This window comes from Lepus europaeus, chromosome 6 (assembly GCF_033115175.1).
Source record: "Lepus europaeus isolate LE1 chromosome 6, mLepTim1.pri, whole genome shotgun sequence".
In the NCBI taxonomy this organism is placed as follows: domain Eukaryota; kingdom Metazoa; phylum Chordata; class Mammalia; order Lagomorpha; family Leporidae; genus Lepus; species Lepus europaeus.
Window position 1 is genome coordinate 131,292,060 of NC_084832.1, and position 27,245 is coordinate 131,319,304.

Here is a 27,245-nt window from a genome sequence, read left to right on the forward strand (position 1 = left end):
CAAAATATTTTTGAGATTTATCTCCTTTACTAATTTTCACACACTGTCAAAATACTAACTTGGAAAACATACCATGATTAATATTAAAAACAAGAAACTTTTGGCCAGCGCCGGGGCTCACTGGGCTAATCCTCTGCCTGCGGCGCCGGCACCCCGGGTTCTAGTCCCAGTTGGGGCGCCGGATTTTGTCCTGGTTGCTCCTCTTCCACTCCAGCTCTCTGCTATGGCCCGGGAAGGCAGTGGAGGATGGCCCAAGTGCTTGGGCCCTGCACCCACAGGTGCAGGAGGAAGCACCTGGCTCCTGGCTTCAGATCGGCATAGCACGCCATCCGTAGCAGCCATTTGGGGGGTGAACCAACAGAAAGGAAGACCTTTCTCTCTGTCTCTCTCTCTCACTATCTAACTCTGCCTGTCAAAAAAAAAAAAAAAAAAAAAGAACAAATGGGATTATAAATTAATATTTAGTCAAAGTATTTGGCTTCAAACAGGTCAACACAGTATATTAAATGTCCAAAATGTCCTGTTTCTTAATCATTTACTATCTATGAAAAATCAGTAGAAATTAGTTCATACTAAATTAAAAATAGGAATTACAAACTAAAGTTGTAAATTCATTTTTGCCATGTAAGCTATGAGATCCTGGCCAAGTCACGGAACATAAAACCCAAGTTTCCTCGTCTGTAAAACCACAGGACACTACTACATCTGCTCTGGTGTTATTCCACAAGGCTGATACAAAGAAGAAATCAAATAACCTGTGTGAAAATTCTCTGAAAAATATAAAACAAACAGCAGACAGAAGACATTATTAGTAGTGAATAGACAACCTAAGAGAGTCAAGTACACTGAAGACATTGAATTACTACAAACTACCAGGAAAAAATAGTTGGATCAGTTCTTCCTGTATGGTTTAGTTGTTTTAAAGATGGTATACAATGCATTATGAGAATAAATGGTTGAATAAAAGAAAATAAGAAGGAAATAATGTGATAGCATTTGAATAATACCTGTCCAATAAAACCTATCCAAAGTAGGGGAGAAATACACTGTACTGTGAAGTAATTTATGAAAGGCAGTATCAACTCTAAATTCAGATGAGATGGCATGAAATTATGCTAGGTATTTAAAATACAGTATTAGTTGTGGTTCATACTTACCTCTGCCCATTTAAGAATACAGGCCATACAGAAGACATGATTACAGCTTTCTGGAAAACCAACCTCCTTCTCTAATAGGCAATTAAGACATATTGGACATCTTTCAGTCTCATCATACAATAGACTGGTGGTGGCAGTACTATCTCCATTTTCTTTACCTGTAAAGGAAAACAGTCATGTATGCTTTCAAGGCTCCCAGAATCAAACCTGACTTACATTTCTAGCATTGTGGTAGACTACATTTTGTCTAAAGGGCCTACTGCTACAAACCAAGTATATCTCAAATTATAGCAAACACACCAATATCCCCTACATTCAATTCTCTACATTTTTAATGAGGAAGTAAAATGAACTTTTCATTTGTTTAATTTTAAAACATTCATATAGTTCAAAATGTAAAAGAAAAAAAGGCTGTAGTAACAAGTGATATACTCAACTTGACCCCATTCAACCAGTACTACTCAATCCAACAAGTAACAACTGAAGTCTTTTCCATGTTTTTGCAAAGATTTTGTTATTTAGTACACATAAGAGCAAATGCTCTTACACATTCTTCCACATCTCCTTCTTCATACAAATGCTAGCACACTGAACACATTTAATTAGTCTGCCCTTTTTTTTTCTGTATTTTCTAGTCAACTGATGGACACTTGTTTTCAACCTTGGCTGTAGCAGATAATATTGTAATGAAAATTTTTGTTATGACATTTTTAGAAGTGTATCTATGGAACAAATTCCTAAAATGGAACTGGTTAGATCACCATGTAGGCACATTTGTAAAAGGAATAGATATTGCCAAACTCTCTTCCTTAGGATCTGCACTAATTTCAACACCCAACTCATAAAAAATGCTAACTTGTAAGCAAATAAACTCTAAACCTCAACAAAAAATAAAAATAAAGAAATAGCTAGAATGTGAACAGTACACAGCAAGCAATGGAAAGCTGGGACTGTCATGAGTGCAAGTGTCCATACTACAAATCATTTCTGGAGACTTGGCTTCATCCAGAAACCCTTTGTGAAGTCAAAGCTCTCAAATAGAGTTAAAGTGTTCCCAGTGTGAGTTCAGAGAGAAGCAAAACCAAATCCTCTAGAGGAAAGAATCTCTAAATTAGGCCTTCAGGATTACACAGATCAAATTTATCAAATTTGAGCTCTCATTTGGACATCACCAAATCTAAGGAAATACACTGACTTGAGTGAAAATCAGCAGCAATCAATTTAGAAACCCACTGGCTTCAAGTATGACACAGAACCATTAATAATAGATTAATTAGACCCGGAACAAAGAGAACCGGTAAACCAAAAGAAAAATCTGAGGAAATTACCTAGCTTCCAGAAGACAAAAAAGTCAGATATAACCTGTGAAAGAGAGGCTCCACCGTGAGGTCGGAGTAAGAGCTAGCATACTACCTGAAATTCAGAAGAGAATAAAGCAGAAGCAGTCAAGAGGTAATGACTGGGATACAAATAAGAAACAAGAACCAGCCAGTTAAAGGACACAAAATACATGCTAATCCAGGGAAGTGAAAATAATCCATGCCTAGAAACAATGGACCAAAATCATACTACACTGAAGATGAAAAAAATAAGAGAAAAAGATCATCTATAAGAAAATGGTAACTAGAACAGGAAAGCAATTATGGATAAGAAGAAAGAAAACAACAATACGGCTAAACAGTTTCTTCAAAATGTAACAGAGAAAAAAAAACTTTCAACCCAGAATTATTTCCTTTTCCCTGCAGGAGTAAAATAAAAAAATTTTTCTTTGGAAGTAAAACTATCTTAGGTTTGAGAAGGGTAAATAGACAGAAAAATTTAGAGTTTACCACCAACAGACTGTCACTAAGGAAATTTCTTAAAGTCTTTTTCAGGAAGAAGAAAAGAAATGGGGAGGAAGGAAACCCAATCAAACAACGTTTAAAACATCATCTAATTTGTGGTGCTTGATAAAAGAGCCCCCCCCCCCCAAAAAAAAAAAAGAATATTGCCTATATATAAATTGAGGGTAGGACAATAAGAGCTAAAGTGCTCCAAGGTTTCTCTTCTATGCACAATGACCATCAGCTTTTTAGAAGCAGAGGAAAATATCAGCACTAACTTTTTCTTAAGACAACAACAATAACAACAAAAAATTAAGTCTTAAACCACTAGAGAGTAAAACTTTAAGAAAAATAAAACAGTTCCATCAACAAAAATTCTTGATCAAAAATAAGGAAAAAAAGATCTATATACTTCTCAGGCAGCTTATTTTGGAATTCAAGAGCACAAATAAGTAAAATAAAAATAAGCAAAAAAAAAAAAACAAAAACAAAAACAAAAACCTTGTGTATTATAAAAGGTATACAGTTGAACAGTTTGGAAACACTGAGTTGTTTTCAACACACAAGCTTTATAAAAATTCAAAGTTACCTTCCATATCTTCATACTCCTGATCTCCCGTATTTAGGGTATACACAGTTTTCTTCTTCATTTCTCCTTGGGGTAGGATTTCCTATAGGATGAATCAAAACAGAGAAATTTTATGATTGCCTTTTCCCAATAATATAAAAATTCAAAAAGAACTCTTGAAATGTAAGAAATTATTTTATATAATGCAAGCCAAGCCAATCACTTTGTGGATAATCCAGTACTTGTATTTGCTGCCACCAAGAAGCCTTATATAACTAAAATGAAAAGCCTTATATAACTATTAACTAGTAAAGACCAAATGGTACATCTTTGTGGCCCAGTCATAACTACAATCTGAGCATAGGGAAAACAGATCTTAGTCTTCACAGAAGGCTGTGCATGTTGAGAATCTTAAGGCTTTCAAGGAACAACACAGATGAACAGATGTAAAATACCATTTGGCTAGGCCAATCTCACTAGAACAAGAAGAGTGAGCAAAAGCATGTGTGAGTATGTATGCAAGCCATGAATTTCATCTCAAAGATCACAGTGCAGAATAGTAAGTGAAATAAGCAGAGCAATGCAATTCCAGTAGGACTAATTACAGATCTTTAATGATGAGAAAATCTGACTCAGTGTTACCAATTCCTCTGAAGAGTGACAAGATAAAACACTGTATTTTTTTTTAAAAGATTTATTTTATTTATTTGAAAGACACAGTTACAGAGAGAAGTAAAAACAGAGAGATAGAGAGTCTTCCATCTGCTGGTCCACTCCCCAAATGGCCACAACAGCCAGAGCTGAGCCGATCCAAAGCCAGGAGGCAGGAGCTTCTTCCAAGTCTTCCACAAGAGTGTAGGGGCCCAAGCACTTAGGGTATCCTCCACTGCTTTCCCAGGCCCATTAGCAGGAAGCTGGATCAGAAGTAGAGCAGCAGGACTCAAACCAGCACCCATATGGGATGCCAGTGCTGCAGGCTGGGGCTTTAACCCCCTGTGCCACAGTGCCAGACCCTATAAGTACTTTTTTAAAGACTGGTATGCCAGCAAAGTACAGAATGGACTGTAGAGAGGAGAGATTTGCATAGCCGCTGAACGAGCCATGAAGTTAACCAGAAAATTATTAAGAATGTAAAGAGCTAAAGAATTTCTAAGAATTGGTGAGCAAATACAGAAAAGGAGTCAAAGATTTTTCTGGCTTAAAGGTCCAGTAAAATGGTGATATAAGGAAAAAATGAACTATGGGAATGGAAGCTAATTTGGAAATCAGGGAAAATAAAATTATTTTTTCAATCAATTCTTAATATTCCATTTTTTAAAAAAGAATTTGCAGCCATTTTTTAAAGCTTGTTTATTATTTATTTGAGAGCGAGCGAGATCTTCCATCCACTGGTTCACTCCCAGATGGCCCCAACAGCCGGGACTGGGCCAGGCCACAACCAGGAATTTCTTCCTGTTCTCTCTTGTGGGTACAGGGGCACAAGCACTTGGGCCATCTTCTGCTGCTTTCCCAGGTGCATTAGCAGGGAGCTGGATCAGATGTGAAGGAGTGGGGTCTTGAACTGGAGCACATATGGGATACTGGCATCGCAGGTGGCAACTTCACCTACTATGCCACAACATTAGCCCTTTAGTAACCCTTTCTGAAGTGATGCAAGCACATGAGTTCAGTGAAACGTCCAGACACACTTAGGGAGATCAAGACACACTCAAGTCCCAACTTCCTCAGCTGTGATTCTCATATATATAATGTTTCTTTTTCTTAGTTTTTAATATAATTTACACATACTAGTTTCTACATTAAAGGTATGAATATCCCAAGAAAACTCCCTCTTTGGTAAAATAAGGAGAAATGCAAAGTCCCAAATTTTGGTTCAAAAAACAGAGTAAAATCAGAAGATAAGAATCTTAGGAACACACGGAAGAATGATTTAAGGTTGTAGTGGACTAAAGCTCAAAATGAGTCAGTGCCAGTTACTCCTAAAATTTTACACTGAGTCAACAAACCTTCATAAACACAGGATGTCAAAACAAGAAGAAAATTTCCTACTCTTAGTCTACACTTGCAACGTTTATTTTAGTTCTGGTGGTTTTTTTTTAAGACTTATTTATTTATTTGAAAGGCAGAGGCACAGAGAGAGAGAGAAAGATCGGTCTTCCATTTGCTGGTTCACTCCCTAAATGGTCGCAATGGCCAAAGCTGGTCCAATCCAAAGCCAGTAACCTGGAGCTTCTTCTGGGTCTCCCACGTGGGTGCAGGGACCTAAGCACTTGGGCCATCTTCTACTGCTTTCCCAGCCCATTGCAGAGAGCTGGATAGAAAGTAGAGCAGCTGGGACTCGATCCAGTGTCCATATGGGATGCCAGCACTGCAGGCAGCAGCTTTATCGGGTACGCCACAGCTCCAGCCTCTGGTGCTATATTTTAAGGACACACAATATAATGATAAACCAGTGACAGCCCTGGAAACCATACCACAGGCAGAAAGGTAAAGTGGGAAAAAAAGGTTTAGCCTGGAAGAACAGAAAACTTAAGATGAATGTTAGCAGCTATCTTCAGATGAATGGACTGTTCTGAAAGAGGCAGAACAACCTACCAATTAAGTATTCAAAGGCCCAATAAATTCTGGATCTTTCTTTATTTTAAGGCAAAGGTCTATTTAATGCTATAGGTAGTTAACCATTAGGCAATTCCTTAAGTACAATACTGAACAAGACAAATCCCTGGTGGGAAGACAAAATAAATGAGTAAACTATGTTAGACGTTGAGAAATGCCCTGGAGACAAATTAAACAGTATGGCTAATAGAGTGAGAAAATGGACGCTGTTACTTCACACAGAGTGGTTATGGAAAGCCTCTCTGACAGAGCAGCATTTGAACCAGCATCCACAAGGCAAGAGAAGGCAATGTGGACACCCAGCACTCCAGGCCTAAGCACTATAGGCAAAGGGAATAACAAATACCAAAGTCCCAAGGTAGAGCAGCACATGTGGTAGAGTGTAATCAAGGAAAACTGTAGATAAGGACAGAATAGAAAACAAAAGCACACAGCACCTCTGGCTTCTCTTGAGTGGGATGGGCCACTCGCAACAATCTACGGTGCACACAGTGGTGGCTTGTCCACAGTGGTAGCAAAGGTGATGGGAAGCACTCAGACTTGAGATGTGTTTTGAAAACACAGCCATCAGATCTGCTTAGTGGATGGAATGTGCAGTACTGTCAGAGCAAGAACGCAGCACACCTCAAACTGCACTAAGCAACCAGGAGGCAGAGTCAGCTTAGAAGATGACTGTCAGAGAATAAATACATCGAGCTACGTAGAGGTTCCTCTCCTTGCTACGCATGCAGAAAAGCACCATCAGCATCACCTGGGAACGTGTGACCCACACAGGGTACCTCATGGGCCATCCCACACCAGTCAGTCAGAATCTAGATCTGATTACATCTGCACGCAATGACCCAGAGAGGTTCTGCTGTCAAATACCCTCCCAACCTAGTTGATTTCAGTCATACTATGCTCCTCTATGACCCAACCAGGGTTTTTCACTCAAATATAAGTATACCTTGGTATCTCTCCCATGATCCTAAATACCTGATAATACAAAGATATTTAAGTTAGACTTAATCCAATGGGGGAAAAAAGTCAATTTAAAAATTAACACGGAGTGGGCATCTGGCTTAGCAGTGAAGACACCCATCAGGTTATCCACATCCCATCCTGGCGTGTCTGAATTTAATACCGGATTCTGGTTCCTGAGTCCAGCTTCCTGCTAATGCATATTCCGGAAGGCAGAGGCGATGGCTCGATTACTTGGGTCTCTACCACCCACATCGGAGACCTGGGCTGAGTTTCCAGCTTTGGTCTAGCGCAGCTCTGCCTACTGCAAGCATCTGGGGACTAAATTACCAGACAGGAGCTCCTGCTTGCTTACTACCTGTCCATAAAATAAATAATAATAAATAAATAAATAAATAATCAAAACACAGCATTTTTAAAACCTAGGCTTTCAGATGTAATATACTTACACAGTATACTCAATCCCTTTACACAGCTCAATAATTTATTTCTCCTACTTGACAGTCTAATCTATGGTACTTGAACAGTTATCTGCCACTCCCCAGGGTGTACATTACCAGGAAGCTATAACTGGAAGTGAATCCAGCACAAAAACTCCAGGCACTCCAATATGGGATGCAGACGTCTTAACTGCTGCGCGAAATGCTTACCCCCAGCTGCCTGGTTTTGCTGAAGGGCAGCTATGCTCTTTTCTTCTCATATTTTGATGTCTACAAACTGTTCCAATTTTACCCCAACCTTATAACTACCAACCACAATTAGTAAAACTGAGGTGGATATAAAACTCAGAAAATTTTTTATCAGTGTTTGTTTTAATGAATTCGTTTACATGCTTTCAGTTACTTGTTCAAATCAATTCCTGATAATACTTCCTAATTCAGTTTCTGAAAAGATTCTCAGTGATTTGGTTGCAATTCCTAGGACTCTTACATTCGATCCCTCTATTCTGGACCTAACTTCAGCAAAGGGCTTGTTGTCTGAGCACTATTCACTGATTAACAAATAATCCTGTATATTGTTGTTTTTCAGATAAACTGGAAATTAAGAAGCTCAAGTCAATGACACTTACAAGTCTCATAATGAAATGAGTTTCATGTTCAATCCAGGATATGGGGCTATGCTTCCTAAAGTCTCCAAAATGCTTACACAGTCTGTAATAGCAGGTGAGAGTCAAAATATGAAGCACATCATCTCACACCGTGCTTTGTGACGACCAATAACATAATTACTGAAGCAAGCCATCTTCAGAAGATTAAAGAATAAACAATAAAACATTTTCAAAATGAAAAGCAAGCCAAAAAATCTCAGGCAGAAGACAGACTGACTAGAAAATAGAACAAGTGTTTTAAAGCTATTATTAAAAATGAGAGTTCATGACAATTATTCTAAAAGACTAATTCTCTACATCTTTCTTCACTTAATGTAACACTATTCTCCTCAAGAGGTGAGACAGGCACTGTTGCACACTGCAAGATCACACATATATTATAAATATTATATATTTTTGTTATACAATAAAAGATAAAACATAATTGGCAAATGGTATTTAACTATAAGCATAAGGAGATTCCAGCTGCCATTGCACACTGAAGTACATAAAAAGGGAGATCAGGAAGTTCCAGTTCCAGGTGAAATGGAATAAATCCATGCTGCCTTGTTAATCTCACTGAATTAAAACTACTAAAGAACAGAGCAATTATCTGAAGACACAGAAGCAAATAAGGCCAAGAGGACTGGGGAAGAAACTAGAACCAGAGTCTCCATGTAAGTTTACAACTTTTCCTCATGCATAATGTCCTGACCTGAACTTGAGGAACTCTGAACCCTAGCCAGTAAACATTGGCAGCAACAGAGAAGGCTCAATCAGTCTCTCCAGTTCTGTGTGAGCACTGAGAAGAGATGGGCCTCCTAATGCTCAGCAAGAGGGAGGGAAATTGCTGCCTCCTCTCTGCCTGCTCCTTATTCCTCACGCCACAGTTCTCAAGCAATCCTGTGGCATTGGTGGCTGCAACAGTTGCAGAAGAGGAGCCCAAAACTGAGAGGCACCATCCTCATCGACAGAACAAACTGTAGCCAGTTCCTGGATTTGTCCTCTGCCTTCCTGTCCTTGGATACAGAAAACAACATGGGAAGTAAAAAAAAGGAAGGATCCAGAAGTCTAAAAAAATATCACAGATATAACAGAAACTAAAAAGCTTGAGAACGTCAGAGTATTGTCCTTGAATTCCTAGTTCGCCCCTGAGCTGCATATATATAGAGCTGACCCAAAGGAGCATTCCATAGACTGAAAACTAAAATACCAGCTAACCCCCAAGCAGATCTGAGTAGCAGTGGCTGGTGTACACAATGGAAACTACAAATAGTACTGTGAAAGTTTTGAAAACAGAACTGAGATTAAAACTACAATCTAAATAAAACTGGCTGGAACTTGTTATCTGAACTCAACAGGTTCAACATCCAGTCAAAAAGAGAAAAAATAAAAATTTTACATAGTATTGAAACAAGATACAAGCTTTGTAATAGAATGTTCAAAATGTTCAAGGGGTGGCTCTGTGGTGCAGTAGGTTAATCCTCCACCTGTAGTGCCGGCACCCCATGTGGGTGCCGGTTCTAGTCCAGGCTGCTCCTCTTCTAATCCAGCTCTCTGCTGTGGCCTGGGGAAGCAGTGGAGGATGGCCCAAGTGCTTGGGCCCCTGTACCCACGTGGGAGACTGGGAGGAAGCTCCTGGCTCCTGGCTTCAGATCAGAGCAACTCTGCCAGCCATTTGGAGAGTGAACCAACGGAATAAAGACCTTTCTCTCTGTCTCTCCCTCTCACTGTCTATAACTCTCTCTCAAATAAATAAATAAAATCTTAAAAAAAAAAAAATGCTCAGGGACCGGCACCATGGCTCACTAGGCTAATCCTCCGCCTGTGGCACTGGCACCCTGGGTTCTAGTCCCAGTTGGGGCGCCGGGTACTAGTCCCGGGAGGACAGTGGAGGATGGCCCAAGTGTTTGGGTCCCTGCACCCACATGGGAGACTGGGAGGAAGCACCCGGCTCCTGGCTTCGGACTGGCACAGCGCCGGCCGTAGCGGCCATCAGGGGAGTGAACCAACAGAAGGAAGACCTTTTTCTCTGTCTCTCTCTCTCTCACTGTCTATAACTCTCTCTTACTAACTCTGTCTGGCAAAAAATTTTTAAAAATTTAAAAAAATGCTCAGAACACAATCCAAAATAACCTGGCATATGGAGAACCAGAGTAACTTCAAACACTCATGGGAAAAGATAATCAACCAAAGCAAACACCAAGAAAATGGAAATGCCAGAACTATACACTTGAATTACCTAAAGGCAGTACAAAAACACTCAAAAGCAAGCATTCCTGAAGCAAACAGAAAGCTAAACTCACAGCAAAGAAATAGATGATAAAGAGCCACCAAATGTAAATTTTAGAAAAAAGGACACTAACTGAAAATTAAAAATATACTAAACTCAATAGAACAGAAACAAAAGAATAGCCAGCAAACTTGAAAGCAGACCAACAGAAAACATCCAATCTGAAAAACAGAGATACAATATTGAAAAATAATCACTAGATCCACAGAAATCTATAACGCAATACTACAACTCTGAGATTCATGTCAAGAGACTAAGGAGAGGAAGCCAAATGCAGTGAGAGAGGAGAGGACGACACAAATGGACAGGAAGAGGAAATATGACTAGACACTGCAAAACGTAGTGAAGAAAGCTCACAAACTCCAGATAGCAGTTTCAATGAAATCCATGATTGGACATATCATAGTCAAACTGCTAAATATTATGAATGAAGAGGAATGAAAGCAGCCAGATAGAAATAATATAATACTATTACTTATGAGAGAAAGAAGAGTTAATGATTTGCACAACTGGTGGTTTCTCATCAGAACCCAGACAGACCAGAGGACATAAAAACAGAAATCACATGTAAACCTAAAATCCTATCTCTAGTGAAAATATCCTTCAGGAAACGATGTGAATCAAAGGACAATCTCAATTTGCCAGCTCTAAAAGAGCAGTTAAACATGGTCTTCAGTAACAGGAAGCAGAACATGAGGAATAATGGAAGAGCAACAGAAATGGCAACTCTCTCAATAAATATGATTAAATGTTCTGATTTTGAACTCTTAAAAAAATATGTGACAGTTGAAAGCAAATATTTATTATACTTTCTGGTAAGATTTCCAATACATTTTGAAGTAATAACAGACAAAAAAATGTAAAGAGAGGGATGTGCATTTTCAAACATTTAATAAAATGCAGCATACATACAAAGAAATGCACTTGGACAGATGAGTGAATTTTCTGTCATCCAGTATCAAGAAGGATGTGCATTTGGTCTACTGGTTAAGATGACCATGTCATACATCAGAGTACTTGGATTTGATACCTGGCTCCAGCTCCTGACTCCAAATTCCTACTAAATGTAGACCCCAAGTGGCAGCAAGAGTGACTCAAGTAGGTGGGTCACTGTCACCCTGGATAGACTTCCAGGCTCCTGGTTTTGGTCCAGGTTGGGGACTGCTGCAGGCACTTGGGGTGGGGGACAGCAGATGAGAGGTCTTTCTCTTTCTCTGTCTCTATTTCTCCGTCACTGGGCCTCTCAAATAAATCAACCTCTAAAAAAGCATACATAAAAAGTGAGAAGGGTAAAGAGACATACACAGTGCTAAGATTTCTTCTACATTTCGTTTGAGGTGATAAAACACTCACTGGCATTGTGGTATAGCCACCACCTGTGACACAGCATCCAAAATGGGCACCAATTTGTCCTAGCTGCTCCACTTCCAATCCAACTCCCTGTTAATGGCCTGGGAAAAAGAGTAGTAGATGGCTCAAGCACTTGGGCCTCTGCCATCCACTTGGGAGACCTTGAAAAAGCTCCTGGTTCCTGGTTTTACCCTGGATCAGCTAAAGACATTGTGGCCACCTAAGGAGTGAACCAGAGGATGGAAGATATCTTTCTCTCTCCCCTTCTCCCTCTTTTTATGTAACTCTACTTCTCAAATAAAATAAATCTTTAAAAATAAATAAATAAATTCTGGGCTGACGCTGTGGCACAGCGGGTAAAGCTGCGCCTGCAGTGCTGGCAACACATATGGGTGCTGCTTCAAGTCCCGACTGCTCCATTTCCAATCCAGCTCCCTGCAAATGCACGAGAAAGCAGCAGATGGTCCAAGTCCTTGTGCCCCTGCAACCACATGGGAGACAGCGAAGAAGCTGTTGGATCCTGGCTTCAGATTGGCCTAGCTCCAACCACTGTAGCCATCTGAGGAGTGAACCAGCTGATGGAAGATCTCTCTCCGTGCTTCTGCCTCTTTGTAACTCTGCCTTTCAAATAAATAAATAAATCTTTAAAACAGTAAGTAGAATGAAACCTAAATATGTATATTATAATCCCTATAGATGTATTTTTAAAAATTAGTCAAAAGCACAATAAATTAACATGGAACACTAAAAAGTGTTTAAAAACTCAAAGAGGCTACAGAGGAACAAAAGCAGATGGAACAAGCAAACACAAAATGGCACACCTAATCTAGACACATCGACAAAACAGTGAGATGGGGCCAGCACTGAGGCATAGCAGGTAAAGCCGCCGCCTACAGTGCGGCATCCCATATGGGCACCAGTTCAAATCCCAGCTGCTCCACTTCAGATCCAGCTCTCTTGCTATGGCCTGGGAAAGCAGCAGAAGATAGTCTAAGTCCTTGGGACCCTGAACTCACGTGGGAAACCCAAAAGAAGCTCCTGGCTCCTGGCTTCAGATTGGCCCAGCTCTGGCCAATGCGGCCATGTGTGGAGTGAATCAGTGGATGGAAGACCTCTCTCTCTCTGCCTCTCTGTAACCCTGCCTTTCAAATAAATAAATAAATCTTTAAAAAATAAGATAAAAGCAGAAAACCAGAAAAATCAATGACAACAAACGCTCATTCTTAGAAAAAATAAAATAAAAATTAAACCTGCAGCACAACTGATAAAATAGATAACCTGAGTAGTCCTAGATTTACTTTTTAAAATATTGACTCTGTAGTCAAACCTTCCAAAAAAGAAACCTCCTGACCCAGATAATTTCCCTAGTGAATTCTACTAAGAAATAAATCCAAATCATACATTCTCTCTCAGAAAATGGAAGATAAGCATTTCCCAACTCATTTTTTTATTTTAGCATCACTATGCTACAAAAACCAAAGAAAATAAAAGGAAATAACAAATTTATACACAGGACTACATCAAAATAAACAAACTATGGTACATTCAACCAGGCAGTGGAAAACTACTTGGCAATATAAAGGAATGGACTAGTATTTCATTCAACAACTTACATGAACCTTAAAAGTATTATACTGGTGGCTGGCACTGTAGCATAGTGGGTAAAGCCACTGCCTGTAGTGCCAGCATCCATATGGGCAACAGTTCAAATCCTGGCTGCTCCACTTCTATCCAGCTCTCTGCTATAGCCTGGGAAAGCAGTAAAAGAAGGCCCAAGTTCTTGGCCCCTGCACCTGCATGGGAGAGCCAGAAGAAGCTCCAAGCTCTTGGCTTCAGATCAGCCCAGGTCTGGCTGTTACAGCCATTTGGGGAATGAACCAGCGGATGGAAGACTTCTCTCTCTCTGCCTCTGCCTCTCTGTAATTCTGCCTTTGAAATAAATATTTAAAAAAAAAAAAAAAGTATTATACTGAGTGAAATAAGCCATTCTCAAAAGGTTACATACAACTACATTTATTCATTTTTTAGAATATGAAAATTTTTTAATAATTTATTTCTGCCAGCAAAGTTTATGGCAGTGGTCTATCTTGCCTTTGTATAAGGCCAAAAGAGATACACTAGCTACTATGACAACCTTAAAGCAGACTCCAGGAATGTCACCAACAGCATTACCCTTTCAACCAAATCCAGCAACCAGAACTTCATCATTTTCCTCAATGAAGTTCAAGCAACCATCATTCTCCTATGTAATGACCTTAAAGACAGATATTTTATTGTCACATAAGTTTGTGTGTGCATAAATATCACTGTGTCCTCAATTCTACTTCTATGAAATATTACTATCCTAACCCAAATACATACATTATATACTATACAACCTTTAAAAAGTTCTCGCAGCTGGCACCGTGGCTTAACAGGCTAATCCTCCGCCTTGTGACACCGGCACACCGGGTTCTAGTCCCGGTTGCCCCTCTTCCAGGCCTGCTCTCTGCTATGGCCCGGGAAGGCAGTGGAGGATGGCCCAAGGCCTTGGGCCCTGCACCCGCATGGGAGACCAGGAGAAGCACCTGGCTCCTGGCTTCGGATCAGCACAATGCGCAGGCCGCAGCGGCCATTGGAGGGTGAACCAACGGCAAAAAGGAAGACCTTTGTCTCTGTCTCTTTCTCTCACTATCCACTCTGCCTGTCAAAAAAAAAAAATTCTCACCTGTGTTAGCATCAGACATGAAAGACACTGGGATCCACTCCTAAATGTAATTTTTTCCAAAGATTTATTTATTTGAAAGCCAGAACAACAAAGAGAGGAAGAGACAGAGAGAGATGTCTTCCATCTGCTGGTTCACTCCCCAAATGGCCACAACAACCAGGTCTCAGGCCAAACTCGAGAGCCAAGAACGCTATCCTGCACTCCCACATGGGTGGCACGAGCCCAGGTACTTAGACCAACTTCTACTGCCTTCTCAGGAGCACTAGCTAGGAGCTACATTGGAAACTTAAGAGCTAGGACTCAAAACCAGCACTCCAATATGGGATACTGGCATCACACACAGCAACTTAATCCACTGTGGTACAACACCAGCTCCCTAAATGTAATCTTATGACAAATGCTACAATAATAGATGACTGGGACTTTGGGATAACATTTTCATACTAATTTTAACTACTGCTTTCTGGCAAGTCATAAATTAGCTCATTTATCTCTTATAGTAAACACATGAAACAGATACCTCCATTTAAACATACAATGAAGTTAAGTAACTTGCCCAAGATCACAAAGACAATGTAAATAGGATTGAGACCCACCAAGCTTTTTACCAGGAAATAACACAAATATTAACCCAAGTAACTAGAAATAGAAGTAGTCAAGCAATAGGAAGTGGTAGTATTCCTGATGATTCACATGACTGCAAAACTGTTGTTCACCACTCCATCAGGAGGATTCAACAGCACACCTCCAAGAGAGTGCCCAATAAATAACTTCATGTCAATTATTTATGTACATGTTTAATAAGCACGGCACAAATCATTTGTCAGGCACAGTTCTAAGTTCTCCCTCTCTCTTCATATATATACACATATAAAAATATACATACACACATATCACATATATGGAAGAGATTAACTTTAGTTCACAGTGATACTTTCATTATCTTCATTTTTATAGTAGATGCTCGATTTACAGTGGAGCCAGGAATGACATTCAGGCAATCTAGCTCTACTGTACAATATCATTTATTTATTTGAAAAGTGGAATTACAGAGGGGCAGAGGCAGAGAGAAAAAGAGGTCTTCCATCCGCTGGTTCACTCCCCAAATGGCCGCAACAGCCAAAGCATCAGATGATTCAAAGCCAGGAGCCTAGAGCTTCCTCTGGGTCTCCCACATGGGTGCAGAGGCCCAAGGACTTGGGCCATCTTCCACTGCTTTCCCAGGATATAACAGAGAGCTGGATCAAAAGTGGAGCAGCTGGACTTGAACTCGCACCCATATGGGATGCCGGTGCTGCAGGTGGCAGCTTAACCACGGCCCTTTTACTGTGCTCTTAACTGTGTCACTAAACCGTCCAATACAGACACAAAAACCTCTATTTCAGGTTTTAAGTCATCCAGTATCTCAGCTGAACACCAAATCCTTATGGTATTTAAGTGACACTGACCTAAGTACAATAGTAATTGTGGCTAATTCCATCTCTATGGTTCATTTCCTTAAATTAATTTATTGAGTGTTTTTTTCCCAAGACCTTTTAGGGCAAAGAACATGGAAGTAGAGTAAGTAACTGCATCAGGAAGTCCTGTTCCACCAGCTTTTAACATACTACCGATATTCTCTTTCCGCAAAATACTCTAAATAGGAAAAACTACACTGAAAGTGAGCAAATACTGTTGCGAGGGTAGGCGTCTAGTGCAGTGGTTATGATGCCTGGGATGCCTGCACCCCATATAATAATACCTGGGCTCAAGTCCTGGTGCCATGGACCACTCCAGGTGCAAATGTGTACCCTGGGAGGAAGCAAATGATGGCTTAAGTACTTGAGTCCCTACCACCCATTCAGGAGACCCATACTGAAACCTCAGCTTCTAAGTCTGGATGTTGCTGGAATTTGGAAAGTGAACTAGCAGAAGAAAGATCTGTTTCTGTCCATTTGTCTTTTCTATCTTTCAACTAAATGAAAATAGTTAATAAAAGCTGTCAATGTCTTTGATTTACAAAAAAGATATATGATTTATAATTATTAAAATAAAGAAATATTGTCAAAGACTATCCAAAGGTATTTCAAAAAAGTTTGTGGAAAATAAAATTAAAAGATGTTGGAGCGGCAAGATGGCGGAATAGGAAGGGAGCACATTGATAGTTCGTCAAGACACACGTTAATATAAGTGGAGATACTGCAGGGTCAAGGAAGAGTAGGGGAAGAAACAGCAGAGGAAACTCTTCCGGAACTAGTGATTCACAGTGGACCTGCGTGGAGAGCGTGGGAGCCCAAGTTCGGGACACCAGCGGCAGACTCAACGCACCAGCGCTGGAACGCGAGGTGAGCCGAACCTCCATAGCCCGAGACACCAGCGGGCAAGCAGAAAGAGGAGACTAGAGGGAACGAGGCTTGAAACTCCGTGGGGAAAAGTTCACCAGGCTAACTAGGAGAGGAAAAAAAAAAAAAAAAAAGTGACCGATACGGACACGAGTTTCTCTCTCTCTGCTCACCTCTCAAAGGCGAGCAAGACAAAGAGCAGGCGCCATTTTGGAGATACGTCATAAGCAGGGCGACCTCAGGTCTGCACCGGCCCTGAGCCTAGCAGAAAAACCTGACTCTGAGGGGAGGGGTGAAATAACAGGAGATTAGGATCTAACTTGGCAACCCAGTGGGAGACTGCAGGAGAATTGGAGCCCACACTGAGGGCAGCACAGATTCCCTGTGTAGTCCTTGGGAAAGAGCTTCCAATCTCTGGCTCCTGTGGGTATATCATTTGCCTGCTAACTACCTCCAATTACGTTCAGCTGTGTGGAATTACTTCCCTTTTGAATCAAAAAAAAAGAAAGAGAGATTTACCACGCCTAACCTGGGAGTGTCATCTTTGACACACCCTCAGCCCTGAGGAACCAAACACAGCTCTCAGTCCACACTCATCTCAAGCCTCTAAGGCTCCACCAAAAGCAGAGAGTCCACTTAATATAGAGCCATAGTGTAACAAGAAAAAACACCACAGTGAAGAAACCAAATATCTCCAACATGCCAAACAACAAATGCAAAAATCGAGGTAACAAGAACAAGGAAGACACTATGATGCCCCCAAATGAAAAAGACACCCCAATGCAAGATTATGAAGATGATGAGATAGAAGAAATGCAAGAAGCGGATCTCAAAAAATTGATAAGAACATTAAGAAGTTCTCAAAAACAAATTCTTGAACTACAGAAATCCTTAATGGACAAGATAGAAAATCTCTCTCGTGAAAATGAAATATTAAGGAGGAATCAAAATGAAATGAAACAACTAGTGGAACAAGAAACTGAGATAGTGACGAGAAATCATAATGAAATGAAGAATTCAATAGATCAAATGACAAACACATTAGAGAGCCTTAAAAACAGAATGGGCGAAGCAAAAGAGAGAATATCGGACTTAGAAGACAGAGAACAGGAAAGGAAACAGGCAAACCAAAGAAAAGAAGAAGAAATTAGAAATCTAAAAAATATTATCGGGAATCTACAGGATACTATTAAAAAACCCAACATTCGAGTTCTAGGAGTTCCTGAAGGCACGGAGAGGGAGAAAGGATTAGAAGGCATTTTCAGTGAGATACTAGCAGAAAATTTCCCAGGTTTGGAGAAGGACAGAGGCATCTTAGTACAGGAAGCTTATAGAACCCCTAATAAACATGACCAAAAGAGATCCTCACCACGACATGTTGTAATCAAACTCACCACAGTGAAACACAAAGAAAAGATCCTAAAATGTGCAAGAGAGAAACGTCAGATTACTCTTAGAGGATCTCCAATTAGACTCACAGCAGACTTCTCATCAGAAACCCTACAAGCTAGAAGGGAATGGCGAGACATAGCCCAGGTACTAAGAGAGAAAAACTGCCAGCCCAGAATATTATATCCTGCAAAGCTCTCATTTGTGAATGAAGGTGAAATTAAGACTTTTCATAGCAAACAGAAACTGAAAGAATTTGTTGCCACTCATCCTGCCCTGCAAAAGATGCTTAAAGATGTGTTACACACAGAAACACAGAAACATGGTCACCAATATGAAAGAAGGTAAAGGAAGGAAACCTCACAGCAAAAGATCACAGGAAGCTCAATTTCTCTTTGACATAGAATTAAACTCTGATGCTCTGTTAAAGCAATGTGTTAAAGTAATCTATTATGTTCTCTTGATGTCTGTTAAATTCTAATTGTTCAAAAACAGCTGAATTTTTATTAACAGCTATGGGTTATGTAAATATGTGCTTATTTTCAAAGATTTGAATAATAACCTTGTAACAAGATGAAATTTGGTCTATGAGTTTATAATTTTAAACATGGCGACTTAAAGTCTTTTGTCATCCACAGTTATATATGATTTGCTGCGCATAAAACTAAAGCGTTGTTGGTTCTGTGTTTAGCTGTCCTCCTATAGGTTCCTACGGACTTTTTCCAGCCACTTCCATTGTATTCAGTACTTTGGGATGGCTCTGTAAACAGATGAAGCCAATAATGTATTAACAGTACCAACTGAGAGAAAGTATGGTTAACTGAGGTTACTAAAAAAGCAATTCAAATCAATTGGCAATCTACAAAAAGAGTTAAAGATTTTAAAAGCTATTATTAAAAATGCTATATTGGTCTATTATGCTATGTTATATGTGTGTACATATTGTATGTCCACATGGGGAAATTTTATTCAGAGTTTTATTTTAAATGGCTTATAGATAAGATTGTCCATAAATTTAAGCTGCTAAAATCAATCAAAGATACATTTTAATTTGTGTGACCTGAATCTGTGTATCATATGTTTTAAACTTGTTGGTAGAAAGAAACTAAAAACATTTTAGATGGTTGTGCTTAAGTTTACTGGTTAAACAAACTACACCATGTTAGATATTTAAGAGGTGTTTTCAAATACATGATTCTTAAAATTTATAGAAGGCATTGGACCTTCTGGTAAATGTTTTCTTAAGTTGTTATCTAATGGTTGAAACTGTTTGCTAAGTATTCGTGTGATATTGATATTGTCAGCAAGCGATCTAGGACTTGCTCCCTCATTTCTCTATTCTAAGCCCAACTTGTTCTTTCATTTCTCTATTCTCTTCAAGGTAGGAAACTAATTCTATTATGAAGGAATCTGTAGGACGCACAATTTAATCTTTAGACCTTATAAAAGAGATGGCTAACATTTTTCTGTAATAGCATAGCCAAAATAAGAACTTAAATAATAATCTCATAGCTAGATTCACTTCGCCATCAGCGAAGTATACAGTAAGTAGAAAAAACCTCCCTTTCAGACCAAAGGGAAAGAAAGTTTTAAAGTGAGAATATAATTTTCCTCATGGGCATTGTCTACCTTAGAAAAACTACTACAGAACATGCCTGTGACTATAGACTTGTAGTTCAGGCCACCGAAGATTAGAGATGGGACACGGGCACTAGCTTGACTTGCATCCTCTGGTCTGCTTTAACACAAACCAGGAGGAAAAGAAAGCTAGGCATCAGAAGCAATGGCTGGCAGGCCTATTAATGGCTGATCTGTACAGTGATCTGCCCTCAAGGAGACCCAACAGGCCAGTCCACTGCAGTGGCTTTCAATGTGGTAAGCCTGGGCTTCAGCAGAAGTCAGCTTGTGAAGAGCCCTGGCAGCTCTGCCAAGAGTTGGATCACTGGAAATGGACCTGCCCTGGAGTCGAAGGATGTCCAGGTCAGAGCCACAGATCTTATTGGCTCTAAGCTGAAAAGCCCTTCACTCAGCCCAACTTCCAAAGTGAACACTGCAGCTGAGGGTGTGGTCAAGTAGGGTCAGCAACATTGCAGGCAGAACTGTAAATTTCTTGTTAGAGATGCCCCCTGCCTTTACCTGGCCAGCTCTCCTCCCAGGCCAGCCAAGTAATGAAAGTCAACAGAGTGCCTTCCCCTAGGAGGTTCACACCTCCCTTAGGATATACCCCATGTGAAGAGATAGATAGGTCTGGGCCTCTTAACTTACAAGGCCTAAAGCCCACCAGATTATTATCAAGCCCCTTCTATCAGGTTCTATTTGCCTCTCAATCAGAAAACTTTTTGTAGCTTAGACAGCACCTTTCTTAGCTCCTCTAATAATGACTCTGTCCTTTGTTCTAGACCCTGTCTAGCACACTTGGGCCTCATTCCTTTGTAATCATAACCTCTACTCTACCACCAATGGCTCTACTCCCAACCTGTGTGTACTGATGGTCCTCTTCCCCACTTAATGCTGTATAATTGTTCAAACCTGGTTAATGCCACTCTTAGGATCATTGGTTACTATCCTCACCCTGTCTTTTATGACCTTGTCTAAATATGATCAGAGTCGGCAAACTTGGAAGGCTTCCATAGCCTTGGCAACTCATGACGACAGCCTAGGGTGGTTACTGGCGCCATAGAGTGTCAATTTGTTGGGTCAACAACAGGAGCCACTGTGCACTTGCTCCTCATGTGGGATTTCTGTCCTTAATGTGCTGTACATTTTGATTTGATGCTATAACTAGTACTCAAACAGTATGTTTCACTTTGTGTGTCTATGTGAGTGCAAACTGTTGAAACCTTTATACTAAATTGATCTTCTGTAGATAAAGAGAATTGAAAATGAATCTTGATGCAAATGGAAGGGGAGAGGGAGCGGGAGAGGGGAGGGTTGCGGGTGGGAGGGAAGTTATGGGAGGGGGAAGCCACTGTAATCCATAAGCTGTACACTGGAAATTTATATTCATTAAATAAAAATTAAAAAAAAAATTAAAAGATGTTTATTTTGCAAAAAAAATTGAAATCCATGCATGCTTTTTTTAATAATATACATTTTCTATGAACTTCTTGAAGACTTCTCATATACCCATAGATAATTTTTGGAAAAGAACAACTCAGATCACGAAGATTTTAGAGTTGAAGTGACAGTGCAATTTTCTCCAAAAAATAATCTTATTACAGAAGGTTACAAACTGCAAACTACCTTTTCAAGTGAAATACCTAGCTGGTTAGTTGAACGTGATTATTTTCAATACGACTATGATGCCACAAGCAGGCATTTCTGCACATGACCTCATGTGATGGGTTGCAGTCAAAACCTCAGCGCACTAAAAATACTTTGTAAAATTACTTATGGGCTACGTACATAACGTACACATAACACACAAATGATTTTCATCTTAAGACTTGGATCCCATCCTCCAAGACATTTCATTGCAGACATCTCAAAATATTCCAAAATCAAAAACAGGAATAAAATCTGAAATCTGAAAACACCTCTGGGCCCAAGTGTTTTGGGAAATGGAGACTCAATCTAGCGTAATTGTGCTCCATGGACAGGAAAATGAATGCTTCCAGGGCCAGCACTAGTTAAGCAGCTGCAAACAATACCAGCATCCCACACCAGAGCATGAGTTCAAGTACCAGGTGCTCTGCTTCCAATCCAGCTTCCTGCTAATACTCCTGGAAAAACAGCATTAGATGGCTCAGGCACCTGGGCCCTGCCATCCATGTAGGAGACCATGATGGAGTTCCAGGCTAATGGCTCTGACCTGGCCCATACCCTGCTGTTATAGCCACCTGGGAAGTGAACCAATGATGGAAGACCTCTTTTTTCTGTTTCTCCCTCTCTCTGTTGCCATTTTTTTTTTTTTAAGATTGATTTATTTATTCGAAAGTCAGAGTAACACAGAGAGGAGAGGCAGAGAAAGAGAGGTCTTCCATCTGATGGCTCACTCCCCAATTGGCCACAACAGCCGGAGCTGCGCCGATCCGAAGCCAGGAGCCAGGAGCTTCTTCTGGGTCTCCCACACCGGTGCAGGGGCCCAAGCACTTGGGCCACAGCAGAGAGCTGGATCACAAGAGGAGCAGCCGAGACTAGAACCGGTGCTCATATGGGATGCCGGCGCCTCAAGCCAGGGCGTTAACCCGCTGTGCCACAGACCCGGCTCCATGCTCTTTCTTTCAAATAAATAAGTCTTTAAAAAAAAAAAGAAATGACTTCTGAAATGAAGTCAGAAGTTATCATCAGAGAAATAATAACTATAAAAAACTATAAAAAAAATTTTAGAATTGAAATAAGGGCCCAATAGAAAAGAAATGCAAAGGAACTGATTAGTGAACTTAAAACTGAATCACCAGAAATAACCTAATCTGAAGGACACAGAAATAAAAGACTGAAAATACAATGAACAGAGAGAGTTTCAAGGTCCTGTGGACATCAGCAAAATTATACTTATGTCACTGAGTTTCAGAAAGAGGGGAAAGAAGCTGGTATAGAAAAACCTTTGAAAAAATAATGTCCAGGGGTGGGTGTTATGGTGCAAGTGTCCCATATGGGCACCAATTAACATCCCACCTGTCCCACTTCCAATCCAGCTCCATGTTAATGGCCTGGAAAAAGCAGCAGAGGATGTCCCATATACTGAGGCCCCTGCCACCAACACGGGAGACCCAGGGGAAGCTCCTGTCTCTGGTCTGGCCCATTCCTCCCCAATGCAGCCATATGAGGAGTGAACCAATGGATATTAGATTGATCAATCTCTCTCTCTGTAACTCTGACTTTCAAACACATAAGAGAAGAATCGTTAACCCATAATTCTAAGTCCAGGGAAGGATTTCACCAGAAATCAAGTGTTTAAAAAAGACATTTCCAGCCAAGAAACACTAAGGATTTATTACCAGATGGCTTGCTTTAAAAGATGTGCAAAAGGGAGCCAGCACTGTGGCGCAGCAGGTTAAAACCCTGGCCTGAAGCACCAGCATCCCATATGGGGGCTGGTTCTAGTCCCGGCTGCTCCTCTTCCAACCCAGCTCTCTGCTATGGCCTGGAAAAGCAGTGGAGGATGGCCCAAGTCCTTGGGCCCCTGTACCCACATGGGAGACCTGGAAGAAGCTCCTGGCTTTGGATCGGCACAGCTCTGGCCGTTGTGGCCATCTGGGGAGCAAGCCAGAGGATAGAAGACCTCTCTCTCTGTCTCTACCTCTCTCTGTAACTCTTTCAAATAAATAAAATAAATCTTAAAAAAAAAAAGGGGTGGGGGGAGCGGCGCCATGGAGCAGTAGGTTCATCCTCTGCCTGCAGTGCCAGCATCCCATATGGGCGCCAGTTCTAGTCCCAGCTGCTCCTCTTCTAATGCAGCTCTCTGCTGTGGCCTGCGAAAGCAGCAGAAGATGGCCCCAGTCCTTGGGCCCCTGCACCCGCATGGGAGACCAGGAAGAAGCTCATGACTCCTGGCTTCAGATCAGCGCAGCTCCAGCTGTTGTGGGCATTTGGGGAGTGAACCAACTATAACTCTACCTCTCAAATAAATACATAAAATCTTAAAAAAAAAAAAAAAAAGTGCAAAAGGAAATTCCTTGAGCTTAAAGGAAATGATACCAGAATTAAACTTGGAATTTTATTAATACAAAACAATATAAAATAGCTGTGTGTAAAAGTTGAGTTTTCTCCGCTTAAATTCCTTCAATGTGTATGAATGCAAGAATCTCATTGCTGGGAAGGCTTTGTGGCACAACTTGGGTTAACCTGCCTCCTGGGAAGCCTGCCTCCCATATCAGAGTACCCCGTTCAGGTCCTAGTTACTCTGCTTCTAATCCAGCTTCCTTCCCATGTGCCTGGGAAGGAGCAAATGATGGTTCATGTTTTTGAGTCCCTGCATCCATGCAGGAGACAGAGATAGTTATCCCTGACTCCTGGCTTTAGCCTGGCCCAGTCCCAGCTGTTATAAGCATTTGGGGAATATACCAGCAGAAGAGAGACCCTCTCTCTGTCCCTATGTCTTTGAATAAATAGTTAGAAAAAAAAAATCTCAGCAACACATATATATATGTAATATGCATGACAGCTATTCCATAATGGTCATCACTGCACACAGATGTAACATATGTGACAATTACTCCACAACAGACATTAGGAGAGCTGTGGGGTTGCTAGATTAAGTAGTAAAGCATTAACCCTTATGAGACTGTTAACACAGGAAATACATTAGAACACCCAGAGCAGAACTGTCTAACAGAAATACAATGCAAACTACATATGTAATTATGTAATTAAAGGGAATAAATGATAAACAATGAAAATTAAAGGGAAAATGTAAATGGACTTCAAATCTAACCTAGAACTTAAACTGTATTTTATAAGAAACAGAGAATCATGAAAGAAAAAATCTACTTCTCTCCATACTTTTTTTAAAGTAGTTTCTGAGATGTTCAGATGTTCAGATTGGGTGTTTTGAGGTTAATGAGACAGCAGAAAGGGGGGAGAGTGAGGGAAATGCGCAAATTAGTTAGAAGAAAGCTGGTAGGATCAATCTCCTCAAGGACATCAACCGTGATCTGGGCTCAGACCCCATGGACAAGCCAGCTATCAACAAACGTGGAACACAGCCTTGTAGGCAGGGAACGGGTCTACTCTACCCCAGGCAGCCAAGCCAAGACCACAGCAAGTCTTCACAATGAAGAGTACCCCCACGGCGCATTTAAAAAGCAACACTACCACACAGGACACCAGAACACTAAGGACTGAAAACCACTCACTACAAAGGGCTAACTCAAAGGTATGGAGTACAGCGACAGAATTAGCTGTTTGTTCTCAATGGACTTACATAAATATTATGTAAAAATTGAAACAGGTAAGGAAACTAAGATACTTTAAAAAAAAAAATCAGTTTACAGAACCATTAAAATTCTAAGCCAAGTCTGACTCCTAAATTTATACATAAAATAGAGTGAATCATTGATTTGCTTTACTGCCAAAAATACAATAAAAGACAATCTTTTTTGGGATGTATGTTTTTTTTAAAAAGATTTATTTATTTATTTATTTATTTGAAAGTCAGAGTTACACAGAGAGAGGTGAAGCAGAGAGAGAGAGAGAGAGAGAGAGAAAGAGAGAGACAGGTCTTCCATCTGATGGTTCACTCCCCAATTGGCCGCAACAGCCGGAACTGCGCAGATCCAAAACCAGGAGCCAGGAACTTCCTCTGGGTCTCCCACGTGGGTACAGGGGCCCAAGGACTTGGGCCATCTTCTTACTGCTTTCCCAGGCCATAGCAAAGAGCTGGATCGGATGCCGGCACTTCAGGCCAGGGCGTTAACCCACTGCGCCACAGCTCTGGCCCCAATAAAAGACAATCTTAAAAGTAGGTCTGAGAACTCAAGGGTAAAAAGGGAAATTTAGTTTCAACAGGTATAAATTAAAAAGCTGAAAATGTATCTGATTATTATTTTCCACTAAAATTTTTGTTGGGTTGGTGCTGTGGCACAGCAAGTTAAGCTGCCACTTGCATCACCAGCATCCCATATGGGCACCAGTTCAAGTCCCAGCTACTCCACTTCCAATTCAGCTCCCTGCTAATGGACCTGGAAAAGCAGTGGAGGATGGCCCAAAACCTTGGGACCCTGCTACCCACATGAGGGACCCAGAAGAAACTTCTGGCTCCTGGCTTCAGCCTGGCCCAGTCCTGGCTGTTGTGGTCATTTGGGGAGTGAACCAACAGATGGAAGCTCACTCAGTCCCTCTCCCCCTCTCCCCCTCTCCCCCTCTCTCCCTCTCTCCTTCCTTCCTTCCCTCCCTCCCTCTCTCTCTGTTTCTGCTTTGCCCCCTCTCTAACTCTGCCTTTTAAATAAATAAATCTTTAATCTTAAAAAACGAATAAACAGAAGAGTGTCTCTACACTGCAACTTTGGTTGGAAGAATCAGAGCCCAGGTCAGTGACCAAGATGTCCACATTAGGGCTATTAAGAGCCCACAGTGAGGTCCTAGAGCTTAAACTGAATGGTAACACCCGGGGTACCTGAGAACTGTGCTCAGGATATTATCATCTATACAGAGTAAAAAGGGAATCCAACATGGCAAAGAGCACCACCGGGAAGATGGCTGAGAAGAGCTGATCAACATAAAGACAGTAATAAAAGATTCTCCTTCTAAGACAATAATTATAAATCCCAAAAGGGAGAAAATCAGAAAAAACCTTGTCAATTACACTTAGAAAAATTTTACATTTTCCATATATGGATACAAAAATAAATATAATGCTCAAATCTTGATTTCAGAACACATTTCTCCACTGAAAGAAATCAGTCCTTGGAATAACTGATTCCAGGACTGTGGTAGAGAAAATAAAAGGTAAGTTTGGGGGCCAGCACCATGGCGCAGTGCATTAATCCTCCGCCTGCAGCACCAGCATCCCATAATGGGCGCCGGGTTCTAGTCCCGGCTGCTCCTCTCCCAGTCCAGCTCTCTGCTGTGGCCCGGGAGGGCAGTGGAAGATGGCCCAAGGCATTGGGCCCCTGCACCCGCATGGGAGACCAGGAAGAAGCTCCTGGCTCCAGATCAGCGAAGCAACAGCCGTTGCGGCCATTTGGGGAGTGAACCAATGGAAGGAAGACCTTTCTCTCTGTCTCTCTCACTATCTGCAACTCTACCTTTTTTTTTTTTTTCTTTCTTTTTGACAGGCAGAGTGGACAGTGAGAGAGAAAGACAGAGAGGAGGGTCTTCCTTTTGCCGTTGGTTCACCCTCCAATGGCCACCCAGCCGGCGCACTGCGGCCGGCGCACCGCGCTGATCTGATGGCAGGAGCCAGGTGCTTCTCCTGGTCTCCCATGGGGTGCAGGGCCCAAGGACTTGGGCCATCCTCCACCGCACTCCCTGGCCAGAGCAGAGAGCTCGCCTGGAAGAGGGGCAACCGGGACAGAATCCAGTGTCCCGACCA

The 27,245-nt window shown here is 41.1% G+C and overlaps 1 protein-coding gene across 6 annotated transcripts in view; it reads right to left on the reverse strand.

Annotated features, from left to right (window-relative positions):
• SCAF11 (SR-related CTD associated factor 11) overlaps positions 1–27,245 on the reverse strand; it is a 73,438-nt gene that overhangs the window by 40,081 nt on the left and 6,112 nt on the right. For 5 of the 6 annotated variants that reach the window (XM_062195115.1, XM_062195112.1, XM_062195113.1 and 2 more), the window contains exons 2-3: positions 3,570–3,651; positions 1,158–1,315 (exon numbers count right to left, since the gene is read on the reverse strand). In XM_062195115.1, the coding sequence (XP_062051099.1) occupies positions 1,158–1,315; positions 3,570–3,630 (219 nt within the window). In that variant the 5' untranslated portion in view covers positions 3,631–3,651. Of the gene's footprint in view, positions 1–1,157; positions 1,316–3,569; positions 3,652–27,245 lie in introns of those variants that run through there. The other variant, XM_062195114.1, reaches the window with a different exon arrangement.